At 41.2% G+C, this 16553-nt stretch overlaps 2 protein-coding genes and 1 pseudogene across 4 annotated transcripts in view; 1 reads left to right on the top strand and 2 right to left on the bottom strand.

Moving 5' to 3' along the window:
• The window catches only part of LOC118670083 (kinesin family binding protein), a 34449-nt gene extending 20963 nt beyond the window's left edge, over window positions 1-13486 (bottom strand). The window contains exons 1-4 of one of the 3 annotated variants that reach the window (XM_036336930.1): window positions 12851-13482; window positions 8863-8961; window positions 3568-3647; window positions 1163-1346 (exon numbers count right to left, since the gene is read on the bottom strand). In XM_036336930.1, the coding sequence (XP_036192823.1) occupies window positions 1163-1346; window positions 3568-3647; window positions 8863-8961; window positions 12851-13282 (795 nt within the window). In that variant the 5' untranslated portion in view covers window positions 13283-13482. Of the gene's footprint in view, window positions 1-1162; window positions 1347-3567; window positions 3648-8862; window positions 8962-12850 lie in introns of all 3 variants that reach the window. The other 2 variants (XM_036336929.1, XM_036336931.1) reach the window with 2 other exon arrangements.
• LOC118670084 (prothymosin alpha-like) lies at window positions 3674-6888 on the bottom strand. The gene has a single exon (XM_036336932.1). The coding sequence runs from the start codon at window positions 5217-5219 to the stop codon at window positions 4959-4961; it is 261 nt and encodes an 86-aa protein (XP_036192825.1). The 5' UTR covers window positions 5220-6888; the 3' UTR covers window positions 3674-4958.
• A 1639-nt stretch (window positions 13487-15125) lies between the features above and the next one.
• LOC118670335 lies at window positions 15126-15670 on the top strand (annotated as a pseudogene).
• Window positions 15671-16553: the final 883 nt, after the last annotated feature.

Here is a 16553-nt window from a genome sequence, read left to right as displayed (position 1 = left end):
TAGTCCTAGACGCAGTGCTGCAGTCACCACAGGCCTTTCTCTCCTACTAACAGCTTTTCTGAATGAAATTCTGTGGGACGATGCTTTAAACATAGGGTGCATTTACAGAATCAGCACTAACAAAAATCTTAGAAAGGATAAAGGGCCAATAAGGGTATCGCAGCAGGCAACCAGAGATCTAAGAAGGAACTCTGATAAGCAAAAATTACCAAAACTTCAGAGAGGCTTGTGAATCAGAAATACAAATAAAAGTAAATTCTATTGCTGAGATATCTGACTGAGGATTAACAAAATATCTAGCTGGGAAAGGTGGCTTAAAAGTGTTTTAGCATTAAAAACAAGATCTTGAATAGAGGAACAAATAAGTCAATTAAAAGTATACAACATGATTCTTAATAATTTTGATAAACAACTAAAAAGCTAACAGTCCCTGTGAAGTATATCACAAAGACCTGGAACTCTGGAACTGAGCAGAGATATTCCCAATATAGAAAAATTATTATAAAGAAATTCTAAATAACTGAAATGCATCACATGCTTTTATCAAAGCCCACATTTAACAGTCAACTTCCTCAAATTCTCATAGCCAGCAGATTACAATTGTCTAAAGATAAAGTTATATCTATAAAATCTGCAAGTTAAGGTAACATCTCACTAAAATGAATTGAGATAGCATGCTTTTCACAAAAAAGAATTGGTCTTAGGTAACGTAATTTTTAGAGGCTAGAAACATGTAAGATAATGATAAAACTCAGTATTTTAAGATTCAATAGATTAATGCAACAAAAGTTACAAAATTTTAGCACACTGGCAAACCGGGCTGTATTTTTCTGTCTAGTTTACATCAAAATATAAGCTACCTATTTTTTTCAAGGTTTCATTATAAGTTCTTATTGTTACTGCTGTTGAGATGAGAGTATGGGCTACTGGTTGGCTACTTTATATCCCATTTTTTGGTTAAAACTATCACAAAGGCCCATGCCATTCTAGCTGGATGCCAGTTGTGTGGATATGCTTCTGTTGTTGTCGTCGTTGAACTCTATTACAGATGTCCCTAAGCTACCGAGTTTTAAAAGATTATATTTTCAAGGTACTATTTATTGTTCTACATTTCATATACTCTATCGGTAACTTTGTTAGATAACAACTTCAAATGGCTTACCTTATTGATGTAAAATTGTGACAAGGTAGCAGCATTAATAGCCCACTCTATAGGATGGTAGGCATTGTGCTCAAGCTGGCGTTTTAGGGTACTGTGGCAATAATGAGCAGCCTTCTCAAACACTTCCTTATGTTGGTAGACTTGAGCCAGGTAATACAGGTTATGAGTATAAACCTTCTCAAATCTATGAAGAAAAAAACCAATATTTGCATAATGGTTTACAATTTATACAGAACTTTCAAATATATGTACCTTAATCCTCTCACCAACCCTTTAAATCGGGAATGGCTATTTGACAGATAAGAAAACTGATCCTTAGATATGAACAGAGTCAGATATCTAAGTAAGTGGCAAATGAAGGTTTTAATTCGTTTCAGAATCCACATTCTAGAACTTTTATGAGTGCCTTGAAAGAGAAAACGTGGGGAGAACCAAGATGGCGGCATAGGTTAACGCCGGAGTTTGCTGCTCTGAACAACTACTTCAAAAGTGAAACCAAAAAACGGAAGGGACATCACCCAGAACCACAGGAACGCTGGCTGAGTGGAAGTCCTACAACTAGGAGGAAAGAGAAACGCATACGGACACTCAGAGGAGGCACAGTGCTGAAGTCAAATTCTGAGGTGCGGAGTGCGCGGAGCGGGCTGGCGGCGGAGGGCGCGGTTGGCGTTTTCAATCGGGAGGGAGTCGCAGACTCTGAGCTCCAGATCCGGGCGAGTCTTTAGGGACCCAGACTCAAACGGGAGAAGCGGGACTGTCTGGCTTCGGTCAGAGTGAGTGCAGCTTTCTCTCTGAGCTTTGCAGCGGGTGCTGGCACTCAGAGAGGCAGAGCCCCAGGACAGGACTGAGAGCCGCCATAACTGCTCTCTCCGGCCCACCCTGTTGATCCTGTGCGACCCGCCCCGCCCAAGCCCTGCACACAGGCATTTGCCGGATAGCCTCAGGCAAACACCAGATTAGCACCTCCCTAGAGGACAGAAGTTCTCTCACTGCTGACACAGCTGATTCTCATAGCCACTTGGCCTGGAGGTCAAACCCTCCCTGGAATTAACTACAACAATCAAGATTTAACTATAAGACTGTGAACAAAGACCACTAGGGGGTGCACCAAGGAAGCATAACAAAATGCGGAGACAAAGAAACAGGACAAAATTGTCAATGGAAGATATAGAGTTCAGAACCACACTTTTAAGGTCTCTCAAGAACTGTTTAGAAGCCGCCGATAAACTTAATGAGATCTACAAGAAAACTAATAAGACCCTCGATGTTATATTGGGGAACCAACTAGAAATTAAGCATACACGGACTGAAATAACGAATATTATACAGACTCCCGACAGCAGACCAGAGGAGCGCAAGAATCAAGTCAATGATTTGAAATGCGAGGAAGCAAAAAACACCCAACCGGAAAAGCAAAATGAAAAAAGAATCCAAAAATGCGAGGATAGTGTAAGGAGCCTCTGGGACAGCTTCAAGCGTACCAACATCAGAATTATAGGGGTGCCAGAAGATGAGAGAGAGCAAGATATTGAAAACCTATTTGAAGAAATAATGACAGAAAACTTCCCCCACCTGGTGAAAGAAATGGACTTACAGGTCCAAGAAGCGCGGAGAACCCCAAACAAAAGGAATCCAAAGAGGACCACACCAAGACACATCATAATTAAAATGCCAAGAGCAAAAGATAAAGAGAGAATCTTAAAAACAGCAAGAGAAAGAAACTCAGTTACCTACAAGGGAATACCCATACGACTGTCAGCTGATTTCTCAACAGAAACTTTGCAGGCCAGAAGGGAGTGGCAAGGAATATTCAAAGTGATGAATACCAAGAACCTACAACCAAGATTACTTTATCCAGCAAAGCTATCATTCAGAATTGAAGGTCAGATAAAGAGCTTCACAGATAAGGAAAAGCTAAAGGAGTTCATCACCACCAAACCAGGATTATATGAAATGCTGAAAGGTATCCTTTAAGAAGAGGAAGAGGAAGAAAAAGGTAAAGATACAAATTATGAACAACAAATATGCATCTATCAACAAGTGAATCTAAGAATCAAGTGAATAAATAATCTGATGAACAGAATGAACTGTTGATTACAAATAGAATCAGGGACATAGAAAGGGAATGGACTGACTATTCCTGGGGGGGAAAGGGGTGTGGGAGATGCAGGAAGAGACTGGACAAAAATCGTGCACCTATGGATGAGGACAGTGGGTGGGGAGTGAGGGCGGAGGGTGGGGCGGGAACTGGGAGGAGGGGAGTTATGGGGGGAAAAAAAAGAGGAACAAATGTAATAATCTGAACAATAAAGATTTAATTAAAAAAAAAGAAAGAGAAAACGTGTTTAACAATCATCTACACTATGTGAAAATGTCTGTGAGGGCTGATTTCTATACCTACTCACCTTTTTGATCTCTCTTGTTCAGTAAGTTTCTCTTCTTCAGGAAGAAAATGCTCAGTAGGATCAAGAGGAGGACTCCCAATCTACAATCAAAGAAAAACAACTCTAAAATTTCACTGTAAACATCAAGCGCCCTCTTCTGGAAGGACTGGAGAAATCAAAATTTAAAAGCCAAATACACCACTTCATTTTTCACTAATTCACTTTCATTTTACCCAAGAAGAAATTTTCTTAACCCATAAAATCTAAAAGAGTCAAAGAATTAAAAGATTTCCTACAAGCTCACGCTTGACAAAGTTTTAATGGCTGTTTCAGGTGAACTTCAAATAAACTAAAAAAAAACCACCCTGATTTTAGATAAATAATTTTTAGGTATTTTAAGTCTTTTCTTTATTTTTAATTTATCTTTATTGTTGAAAATATTACATATGTGCCCTTTTTTCCTTCCACCGTGCCCCTCCAGACCTGCTAGGAATTTTGTCTTAATTCTGTCTGATATTCTTTTAAAACCTACATAAGCATGACAAATAGAAAAAATGTATACATCCTTAGAGTAATATTGTTCTAACCTGACCACTAATGAAAAATCAAAGTTTTAAACAATTTTTCTAATATTTTTCTCAAGGAAACAAGTATATAGATTACCCTCTTTTTAAAATCTTTTATTGATTTAGAGAAACATCAATTTGTTTTACCGCTTATTTTTGCATTCATTGGTTGATTTTTGTTGTTAGAACAACTCAGCAAAATAAAATTGCCATTTATTGTTGGACAACATTGTTTCACACATACATCAAAACAGGCCAAAAAAAATAGCAACTTCATAGACAAAAAAAAGGGGGGAAGAAACCTTTTTAACCATCTCATATAAACCAACTACTTAGAGTGCAGCTAAGAAGATACACAAAAAGTTACTGGAATGCTCGGAATAAGACTGTTTTTGTTGTTGCTTTTTTTTACAAGGTTTTTTTCACACCACAAGTAAAGTCAGAAGTAGGACAGAAAGAAAAAGAAAAAAAAAGGACAGAGAATGATCCAAAGGCTAGTTTGGTCATCCCAAGATCATTAAAAATGGCGAACCCAACAATATGTACAGAAATATGAAATGTAAATAAAAAATACAAATTTTCCTTTTTAAAGTACTTAAAAAAAAAAAAAAAAAGCAGGGCCTTGGAAGTTCTGGTTCTTTTTTTCCTCCCGTTGCAAATTCACGTTGTGGTTTTGGTTGGGTGGTGGAGTGCATGTCACCTGCAGGTGGCGCTGCCCGTGTTGGGCGGGCAGGCAGGAGCCTCTACTTGAAGGTGACCATGTTTAGATTCTGAGATGGGAAGTGGAGGGAGAATAGGTCACGGAGTCCTTTTTTCTTTTAAGTGTAACTTTTCCTTTTTTGCTGCCTAGTCATCCTCATCATCTTCAGCTGCCCGTGTGCCCGTAGATGCCTCAGCCTCCTTATCTTCATCTCCATCCTCTTCCTCACCATCACCTTCCTCTTTCTCCTCTCCTCCTTCTTCTACCTCATTGTCAGCCTCGGGCTCTCCATTTTCATTAGCATTTCCATTCGCAGGTGCATCTCTTCCATTTTCTGCCTTCACAACACCCTTCTTTAAGTCCCTGGTGGTGATTTTGGAGCTGGTGTCCACAGCCGTGTCTGACATGGTGGGGCAAGCCAGTGATCCGATGCAGCAAATTTTTTTTTTTTAAAGTGAGAGTTGGAGGACTCTGGCGTAGAAGTTGCTGGAGTCCAAAGTGGCAGAGGAGGCGCGTGGTGGAGGTAGCTGTAGCCAGCGGAGAGGCAGCCACAGAACAATGCAAAGATGGCTTTTCAGAGCAGCCAGTTTCATTGGTTGATTCTTGTATGTGCCCTGACTGGGGATCGAATCCCCAACCTTGAGGTATTGGGACGATGCTCTGACCAGCTGAGCAGGCCAGGGCTGATTATCCTCTTTCAATACAGGGACATTAAAAACAGTTATTCTTGCCCGGCCTGCATGGCTCAGTGGTTGAGCACTGACCTATGAACAAGGAGGTCACAGTTCAATTCCCGGTCAGGTCAGGTGTCTGGGCTGTGGGCTCGATCTCTAGTGTGGGTGTGCAGGAGGCAGCCAATCTATGATTCTCCCTCATCATTGATGTTTCTATATCTCTCTCCCTCTCCCTTCCTCTCTGAAATCAATAAAATATATATTTTATAAAACAACAAAACAGTGATTCCACTGTTTATTGCCTTGAGCTTCTGCTTCCTCCTCGGTAAAAACGATAAAAGTGTACCTACCTCATAAGAATGCTAGGAGGATTCAATGAGTTAATATGTGTAAGTCACTTACAACCCCATCTTAAGTCTTCCAAAAAAACAGCTACTTAACCTCTGCCTAATTCTACTTGTTTGAGAACAGTTTCATCTACAAGCCCATCCATACTTTAAACTGAATTCACTAAACTCCAAATAGTAACAATACTTCCCATGAAAAAAAAAAATCTTACATTTTGTATGCAAACAATAAAAGCATCATGACTTGGGGTCCTAGAATTCATAGAAAGTGAAAATGACTAAGATAGGAAGCAAGGCCAAAGGCAAACATAATAGATTTTTAATTAATTCTGCAAAGACCATCTCAACAATTTTAAGGGCTGTTTAGTATGCTTACCCCTGTCTTAATGAGGGGAATTAGTCAACGTATTATTTTATGTACATACTTCACTGTTATGACTATCACACTTTATGTGTAACACTGGCAGTTAAATCAGTCTCTTAACTAAAACAGAGGCATAAAAATAGAGTGGCCTGAACTGTGTAGCTCAGTTGGTGGGGTGTTATCCCATGCACCAAAAAGGTCACTGGTTCCATTCTCAGTCAGGACACATGCCTGGGTTGCAGGCTCGATCCCTAGCAGGGGGTGTGCAGAAGGCAGGTGATTGATGTTTCTCTCTCTTCCCCTTATCCCTCCTCTTTCTCTTGAATCAATACATACATTTTTTTAAGTACACAGTGTTTTGCTACATGTTTTATGTTTCCTTATTAATACTAGTTTTGAATGAAATATTATAGGTTTTTGGTATCTTTACATTTTAATTTAACAAATTCATATATTAAGAGTGAGCCTAAAATCATAAACAGAGATTAACATCTCAATTTGGCTTTGTGGTTCTCTGCTCTTCTTAGTTCTTAAGGAGGAAAGTTATAACACCAAGGTAGAAGAGCCATGACAAAGAATATATGTACCCCTATGTTCACAGCAGCACAATTTACAATAGCTAAGATCTGGAAACAGCCCAAGTGCCCATCAGTAGATGAGTGGGTAAAAAAGCTGTGGTACATTTACACAAAGGAATACTATGCAGGTATAAAAAAGAAGGATCTCTTACCTTTTAAGAGCATGGAGGGACCTAGAGAGTATTATGCTAAGTGAAATAAGCCAGTCAGAGAAACACAAGTATCACATGATCTCATTTATATGTGGAATCTAATGAACAAAATAAACTGAATAAAACAGACCCAGAGACACTGAAGCATGCAACAGACTGATGCATTTCAGAGGGAAAAGGAGGGATGGGAGAAATTAACCAAAGAACTTATATGCATACTAGAGGCCTGGTGCATGGATTCATGCACATTGAAAGGAAATTAATTAGAAGAAATATTTTAATATCACTATTCGCCCTTTCTCTATAATAGAAGTGTCAACCAAATACACAATCGACAATGACAGATCGAAACACACGTGTGCTATTGGTGCCTGCAAGAGCTTTATATGTATCATGCATGTGTGAGTCAACTTAGCCTTTTATATATATAGAATAAACTTGCTTAATGAGACCTACTTTCTGATTTAGCTAAACTTTTTCCAGCTCAGTGAAGCACCCCAACTTCTCTTTCAAGTAATTGTCAGCAACACAGCAGTAAATATCAACACAAAGCAGATTGTGAGGATCAAATGAGATGAGGCACGGGAAAACTCTTCACAAACATTTGGTTAAAGTGTAAAATGTTTGCACCTGGCTATAAAGCAAGTTGTGTTCCTGGGCTGAAGAAACTCCAAGGAGGCTAGTCACTAGGGAGAGGAAGCCGGGCATTGCTACTTGACGTCATTACTTAGCACCCACAGCAATCGTTTCCGGGCTGGGCTATGGGCTGCATTTTGCGCCATGGGGTCTTGGCAGCATTGGCTGCAATTTGGTGGAGTGTCACTTTGGGGTGGTGGCAGGGCCTGTGTCCCACTTGGGGGAAGCCGAGTGTTGGTGTGTCAGCGCCAGGTCCGTGGTGCCAGCCAGTGCATGTCATGGCAGCTCCTGTGTTAAGCATCTGCCCCCTGGTAGTCAGTGCACATCATAGCTACCAGTCGGACGGTCAGAGGGATACAGCCTTTTATATATATAGATATGCATAACCCATGGACACAGACAATAGTGCAGTGAAGGACTGGGGAAGGAACAGGAGTAGGGTAGAGGGAGTTAATTGGGGGAGGGGGGGGCGTGTATCTAATACTTTCAACAATAAAGATAAATTTTTTTAAAAAGAGAGAGCAGGAAGGAGAGTAAAACCAGTTTTAGTTGAGCACCTACTATGTGCCAAGTACCATCTTATACCTATGTTAGTTCATTCTTTGACCAATGCTACAGGGTGCAAGTATCACTATTTCCATTTCACATATGAGGAATCTAAGGCCCAGAGAAGTAGAGTGACTTATCAGAAGGCTATACGGTTAATAGGTTCAGGATTCAAACTCAGATATGTATACAAAGTCTGTGCTCTCCCCACCCCATGAAAATAATAATAATAATTATAAACTGACAAAGCAAATAGGAATGCTCAATCTGTGCATTCTGCTTACAGTGCATTGCTTCTATCTGCTATCATCATTGTGACACTACACTGTTCTTAAAGGAGCACTGAGCACTAGTGTTCTACACTAAGTCCAACTACCAAGTGAGGCAGCAGAGTCTAGGTTAAAAGTATGGGTTCTGGAATCAGATTGTGTGGATTATAATCCCAACTTCACAATTTACTAGTGTGTGGAGACAAGTAACTTAATCCCTTGTGGTCTGTTTTCTCACCTCTAAATTAAGAATAATAAAAGTACCCACCCCAGAAATTGCCATGAGGATTAAATGAGTTTAAATTTGTAAATCACTTTTAACAGTGTCTGCAAGTACAGCTATCAGGTGACCACCCAGACAGCTCTATAGAGCGGTCCCTAAGTATACTGAGGAGTCATACACATATTATGAGTAAGGAATTCTTAACATCAGTTCTTGACTAGTTTCAATGAAATGTTAAAATTTATCTGACATGCAACATACCTCTTTCATATACCGAAGATATAGTGCTTCTGATGAGTCTAGGTAAGCTTGTGCTGTTTCAATTTCTTCTCTTTCAGACCACAAAATACCCAGATTATTCTGGAAAATAAAGAGAAATAATGACAATATAAATCATCTAGTAACAGTAACTTTTAGTTTCAAAGTCAAAATTTACCTACCAAACAGTACTGGAGTCTGATTAACAATGAATTATTCCCAACATTGTCTTTATGTAGTGGTAAACAGCTACTGATGGACCCCTAATGATCACCGCCTCCTGGTATTCATGACCTTGTTGTATAATCTTTTCCCCGTAAGTATGGGCTGGATTTAGTGGCTTGCTTCTAACAAACAGAATATGGCAGTGATGGCGAACCTTTTGAGCTCGGTGTGTCAGCATTTTGAAAAACCCTAACTTAACTCTGGTGCCGTGTCACATATAGAAATTTTTTGATATTTGCAACCATAGTAAAACAAAGACTTATATTTTTTATATTTATTTTATATATTTAAATACCATTTAGCAACAACAACAAAATCAACCAAAAAAATGAGTTCACGTGTCACCTCTGACACGCCGTGTCATAGGTTCGCCATCACTGGAATATGGCAACAGTGATAGAAGGTCTCTTCCCAGATTAAGTTACAGAACACCATTCCATTTGAGGTGCTCTCCCATTCTCTCTGAGGGAAGTCCACTGCCATGTGGTGGCTGTGCAGACTCGCATGGCAAGGAACTGAAGGAGGTCAACTGAAGCCCTCAGACCAACCACCTGTAAGGAACTGAAACCTGCCAACAATCCCATAAGAGCGTTAGGAAGATCCTCCCTCAGTTGACCCTTCAAGTGCAGCCTCAACAGGCCAACAATAGGATGAGAGACCTTGAGGCAGAGGCGACCGGCTAAACCATGCCTAGATTCCTGAAATAAAAGTTGTTTCTTCAAGATCCTAACTTTGGGGGTAAAATTTTACATAGCAATAGGTAGTATACATCGAGACAAAGATGAGCCAGAAACATGTTTTCAAGTATCTACAATCTCCAGAGTCCTCTTAACAGTTATTGTTTGGTTCAAGCCTGAAGAAAGGGAGGTGAGCTCTCAAATTCCAATTATTCAAATTATGTTATGAAGACTCTGAAGATGCTATATGCCTTTACTCATCAGTTAAGTCAGATTCCCAATGTTTACCATTTCAAACAATAAAACATGTTTGTACTTTTCAGAGTTCTTAAAATTATATAGCTTTGTAATTATATCCAGTCAACTAAAAATTCTTCATTTGTAGTGTCTTTTCTTGTATTGATCACTTCCTTTTGATTTCCATAGCACGAACTTCCTTCTGCTACCATGAAGGTGCTAAGAAATTGATTAGATTTGGGGTAAAATGCTAAATAACATTTTTAAAACTAAGCCAGTTTGTCCCCTGGCATGTGACTCTGTAAGGCGCTGTACAGAGCAAATCAGGACTGTTTAGATGGTCAAAACTCAAGACTGGATGCCTAGCTAACCTTTAGAAAACAGGGTTAAACTGCCTCCCACCCCATGGGATCGTGGGATAGTCCTTCAGGCACAAGGAAACTTCTGAGGCTGGGTTTCTACCACCTTCTGCTTACTTCCCTAGGGAGGGGCACAGGATAAAGAAAGAGGTTTATGATGTGTGTGTGTTTTTAAATACATTTTATTGATTTTTTAGAGAGAGGAAGGGAGAGGGAGAGATAGAAACATCGATGAAAAAGAAACATCATGGATCAGCTGCCTTCTGCATGCTCCCCACAGGGGATCAAATCCACAACCCGGGCATGTGCCCTGACTGGGAATTGAACTGGTGGCCTCTTAGTTCCTGGTTCGATGCTCAACCACTGAGCTACACCAGCCGGGCACAAAGAGTTTTTAATGCAGATTAACCTGTGGTCCACAGAACCACAAGGTACCCATTAATAGAATTCAGAGTCTAAGAATATGGATGGAAAAATCATTTCAATTTATTTTCACTATGTTCTACTAAAATTTAGCATTTCTTTTAATTATGAAAGCAGGAAAAAAAATGCAACAATATGCTCTGGGGGGTGTGGCTCTGTGGTCAGGGCATCGGCCTAAGGACCGAAGGGTCGTGGGTTCGATTCCTGGTCAAGGGCACAAACCTGGGTTGCAGGTTCATCCCTGCCCAGGTCAGGGTATGTGCGGGAGGTAACCAATCGGTATCGGTATCTCTCTCTCTCTCTCTCTCTCTCTCTCTCTCTCTCTCTCTCCTCTCCCCACCCCCCCCCCTTCCTTTCCTCCCTCCCTTCCACTTTCTCTAAAAAATCAATGGAAAAATATCCTTGGGTGAAGATTAACAACAACAAAATAAGCAGCAGTATTATAGTACCTGAGATTTTGTGACCTATAAAAGTGAGAAAAATCTTAATGTTACAATTTGCTGATCTCAAAATATTTATATTCATTACTATTTTAAAATTATGAACATTGCCCAGCCCGCATGGCTTCAACCTATGAACCAGGAGGTCATGGTCCAATTCCCAGTGTGGGGTGTGCAGGAGAGAGCCAATCAATGATTCTCTCTCATCACTGATGTTTCTCTCTTTCTCTCCCTTTCCCTTCCTCTCTGAAATAAAAATATATTAAAAAATAAAATAAAATTATGGACATTAGACACATCGTTAGATGTTGTTTAACATATTAATAAAGAAGCACACATATTACTACATCATACATTTGTTTTAAAAAATATTTTGATCCCTAGCTGGATTGCTCAGTTGGTTGGAGTGTTGTTCCATACACCAAAAGGTTATGAGTTCAATTCCTGGTCAGGGCACATACTTAGGTTGTGGGTTTGATTCCTGGTTGCAGTGCATAACAATTGATGTTTCTCTCTCGTATCAATGTTTCTCTCTCTCTCTTTCTCTAAAATAAATGAAAACATATCCTTAGGTGAGGATTAAAATATATATGTGTGTTGATAACTTTTATATAACTGGTTCCTTTAATATTCTTTTACATTTTATTTTATACATTTAAAATCATTCCTGTTTTATGCAATACTAGAGGCCTGGTACATGAATTCGTGTGCGGGGTGGGGTCCAGCCCCCCACCCTGATGAGGGCCACTGGGTGGGCGGGCTGGGGGGAGGGGCCACGGGTGTTGGCCAGCCACTCTGCCCCCTGGTGAACTCCCTGTCAACTCCCAGTGGCGGGGACAATTTGTATATTAACCTTTTATTATATAGGATAGGCTTCACTAGACTGCAATATGCCACAAAAAATGTTTAGAAACCCTAGAGTTTAATGGTGAGTTGAGCAAAAGATCTAGAATTGATTTGATTTTTAACTCCACAGAAATAACTACTATTGACATTCTACATGAATTGTTTTTTAAGTATAATATAAATCCTACAACACAACAGAAACTATTGTATCATTCACAGAGCATCAGACCAGGTAGGGAAAAAAGTTGAATATACAATAAAAACAGCTAAAAAAAGTACTACTACTGGTGAATTCTACCAAACACGTAAGGAAGAAATAATACCAACTCTACACAAACTCTTCTGGAAAAATAAGGAAAGAACACCTCCCATCTCATACCAAATCAAAGGCATAACAAGAAAATTACAGACTGATACCCTTCATGAACATAGATACAAAAAACGTTAACAAAATTTTAGCAAATTGAGGACAAATGGGTCAACCTTAAATTAAGGTTAAAATTACTTTAGTTTTTTTTTTCTTAATAGAATGGACAGGATCAGAACTGGTGGAGAAGAGCTGAAAAAGGCATTTACGATTACAAGGGGGCGAAACCCAGGCAACGACCACGACTAAGCGAGCAGCAAGCGACGCTGAAGAGGGCGACGAGGGTGGGGGGTTCCCGGCCGTTTATCCCGAAGCTTCCAAGCCGTGGGACAGACTGTGCCCCGTGACATGTGCCCTCGGCCCTGGCAGAGTCGGGGCCCGCCCCGCCCTCCCCTCGCCCCGGCAGCCGGCTCTCACCTGCGCCTGGATGTACAGCGAGACGCAGTCGGGCGCCAGCCGGTACCTGCGCACCAGCCGCAGGCATCTCATCAGGTGCTCCTCCCCCGCCGACAGCTCCTCCGTGTCGAGGTGGTTCAGCCCCAGGTGGAACTCAATCACCGCCAGCCTCACGGCGCCCTGGGCCACGGGCCCCTCGACCGCCACCAGCTCGGCCAGCAGCCCCGGGGCGGAGTCCCCCGCGCCCACGTCGTCCTCGGCCTGAGGCCGCTCGTCCTCGTCCTCGTCCTCGGGCGCGGGGCCCAGCAGCGCTCTGACCTCCTCCAGCAGAACTCGGGCGCCGTACTTGGACTTGTACGGCTCCTTCTCGGGGTTTTTATGCAGTTCTACCCGCGACAGAGCCAGCGCGGCCTGGAATTTCTCACGAATCTCGGCCCACGCGCCGTTCGCCATAGCGGCCTCCGCTGCTCAGGTTTCCCTAATGTTTCCAATCCGGACTCCCGCCTTCCTTTCTGCTTTACGACACTTCACTTACGGCCCCTGATAGGTCCGGGCACTGCATCACTATAACCAATGAGGTCCGCCAAGGGAACCGCAATATGCTCAGCAGTGACCAATGGGAAGGCGCAGTGATTACCGTAGCAACCGTTGTCGTGGAAACGAAGCTGCCAAAGAGGATGGCCCCACCTCCCATCCCCGCCCTCCGTAATGGTGAATTCATCTCTCTCGCTTGGCCCGGTAAAGTTATATTGATATAAAACTACCGGCTGACTTTAATATAACATATGGAAATATTGTTAACAAACATATCTACTAACTACTCTTGTTAATTGATATAAGCCGAAAGGCATAACTCTTTTGGCATTAGTGTGTAACTTAGTCCATCACCATAAAAATATAACAAGGATCGGGTTATTATTACTGTATAGCCTGAATGAAAGCTATGAACGTAAAAAGCACTTCAACCCTGAAATGCAGGTTGTAGGGATGTGCACAACTTCCCAAAGTAACACGAGTTAAATCCCAGAGCTGTGGCAAGGCACCTCAGACACTTTTTCCACTACACACCTTCCTAAACTAGCCAAATTCAGGGCGGACTGAGGGGAAGGGGGAGAGCACTTTTAATTATTATCCTATACTGTCTCCTAGTAGGAGCTCAATACATAAACCACCATGACACATGGTGCTGACCTCTAAAGATCTAGCTGGTAGAACAGCCAGGTGAAAACTAAAATAGAGATTTCTGAAAAATCCTTACACAGACACACACCTAATAAAGACATCAGACTAGGAAACTTGAGATGGAAGAGTTCTAGCTGACAATATTTCCTCTCCTGGCCTTCTTTTTACACCAGTATTTTGAGTATTGAAGGTCATGGGATGTTCCCTGTGAGATGTCATAAAGCAGTCCCTGTGGAATTTGTCCAGTGAGTGGTATACAGAGCAATGCAGTGACCCGAGATCAAGCTCGTGGATGGTAATTAGAAGAGAGGGGAAAGTATAAGGCATGTTGTGATGAAAGGGAGTTAACTTGTTTGGCCAGAGCACAGCTAATGTCTATCATTTATGTTCACTCCAGTAAAAATAAGATACTAAGAAGAGCACTAATTTGTCTTTACACCGGGGAGCCAACTTAATGGAAAACTCATTAAGAGCAGGGTAATCATCATCTGTAGTATATAATATTGATCTGAAAGTGCCGGAAAATGCAATTGGACATTCTTTTGAACAAATAAGTATAATGATTGGGAAGATGGAAAAATCATTTTTTACAGATGATATGATTGATTGTCTTCCTGAAAAAGCAAAGTAAAACAACTAAACAGAAAAAGTAAAAAAAAGTTTAGTAAACAGGCGGGTCACACATAAAGGTATAAAAATCAACAACCTTTCATTGGAGGAAAGATGCAATGGAGAAAAAGACCACTTTCATAATAGTAACATCAACAAATATCTAGCATAAACTTAACCATTTTAGTGAAATAAAAATAAGAATATAAGACGTAAGTCTTATTTCCCAGACGGTAAGCCCTAAACAGCATTACCTAAATTATAAGGAAGCCCGGTTCCTTCAAAAAAAAAATGCTAATTCTGGTTCTGGGACAGGATGAGTCTGGCTATCTTGTCACACCAGAAATCAAAGAAACCATCAAGACTAGAAGGGTCAGTTCAAAAGAATTGAAATGGTGCCAACTTAAAAAGAGGTTCTTGGGCAGTGCTGCCAACACCCTGGCGGAGAAGCTGAGGTCATCGTCAGACTTGAAATACTTAAATTGGGTAGAAAACTGTTTCAGCAATGCAGACAATTAAGTGCATTATTGTTGGCGATGGTGCCATTGGTAAAACATGTCTCCTAACACAATAAGCAAATTTCCATCTGACTATGTACCAACTGTTTTTGACAACTATGTAGTCACAATTGTGATTGGTGGAGAGCCATATACTCTTAGACTTTTTGATACAGCAGGGCAAGAGAATATGACAAGATTTTGACTGCTGAGTTATCCACAAGCAGATGTATTTCTAGTCTGTTTTTCAGTGGTCTCTCCATCCTCATTAGGGTGCCTGAAATAACTCACTGTCCATAGACTCCTTCCTTGCTTGTTGGGACCCAAATTGATCTGAGATGACCCCTCTACTATTGAGAAAGTTGCCAAGAACAAACAAAAGCCTATCATTCCAGACTGCTGAAAAGCTGGCCCGTGACCTGAAGGCCGTCAAATATGTGGAGCATTCTGCACTCAGCCAGAAAGGCCTGAAGAACGTATTTGATGAAGCAAATTGGCTGCCCTGGAGCCCAGGGAACAGAAGAGCTGCAGGTGTGTGTTGCTATGTTCATAAAACATCTCTCCAGAGCCCTTTCTGCACAGCTGGTGTCGGCATCATATAAAAAGCAATGTTTAGCCGAAACCGGCTTGGCTCAGTGGATAGAGCGTCGGCCTGCAGACTGAAAGGTCCCAGGTTCGATTCCGGTCAAGGGCATGTACCTGGGTTGCGGGCATATCCCCAGTAGGAGATGTGCAGGAGGCAGCTGATCGATGTTTCTCTCTCATCGATGTTTCTAACTCTCTAACTCTCTCCCTTCCTCTCTGTAAAAAAAAAATCAATATTAAAAAAAAAACACAAAAAATAAAAATAAAAATAAAAAGCAATGTTTAGCCGAAACCGGTTTGGCTCAGTGGATAGAGCGTCGGCCTGCGGACTGAAAGGTCCCAGGTTCGATTCCGGTCAAGGGCATGTGCCTGGGTTGCGGGCACATCCCCAGTGGGAGATGTGCAGGAGGCAGCTGATCGATGTTTCTCTCTCATCGATGTTTCTAACTCTATCTCTCTCCCTTCCTCTCTGTAAAAAAAAAAAACTCAATAAAATATATTTAAAAAAATAAAAAATAAAAGCAATGTTTAAATCAAACTCAAGATAAACATTAAAATTCATTTTTGCAATAAAAGAGGTCCTTGTCCACAGAGAGAATATCTGAAGCAATTTATTAAAATCTTGGCAGCCGGCCCCTCAACTCCCGCTTTCTCTGAGCTGCCTTTACTAAAGCTGACCGCTCTCCCAGCATTTCCCTCCACAGAAGACCTATTGTCACGGCCTCTGGAGGGGCAATTCCTGGAGGGACTGCTTCAGCGGATCTAGGGTCTTGAATAAACAAAAACTATGAAAATAAATCACTATCTTGGGGAGAGGGGGAGTAGGCGCTTGCTGTTCAAAGAGGAGATGG

The sequence above is a fragment of the Myotis myotis genome, unplaced genomic scaffold (assembly GCF_014108235.1).
Source record: "Myotis myotis isolate mMyoMyo1 unplaced genomic scaffold, mMyoMyo1.p scaffold_m19_p_15, whole genome shotgun sequence".
In the NCBI taxonomy this organism is placed as follows: domain Eukaryota; kingdom Metazoa; phylum Chordata; class Mammalia; order Chiroptera; family Vespertilionidae; genus Myotis; species Myotis myotis.
This window is presented reverse-complemented; position numbering and strand designations above follow the sequence as displayed.

Coding starts and splice junctions, on each gene's coding strand:
- LOC118670084 (XM_036336932.1), bottom strand. CDS start 5,219: ATGTCAGACACGGCTGTGGACACCAGCTCCAAAATCACCACCAGGGAC.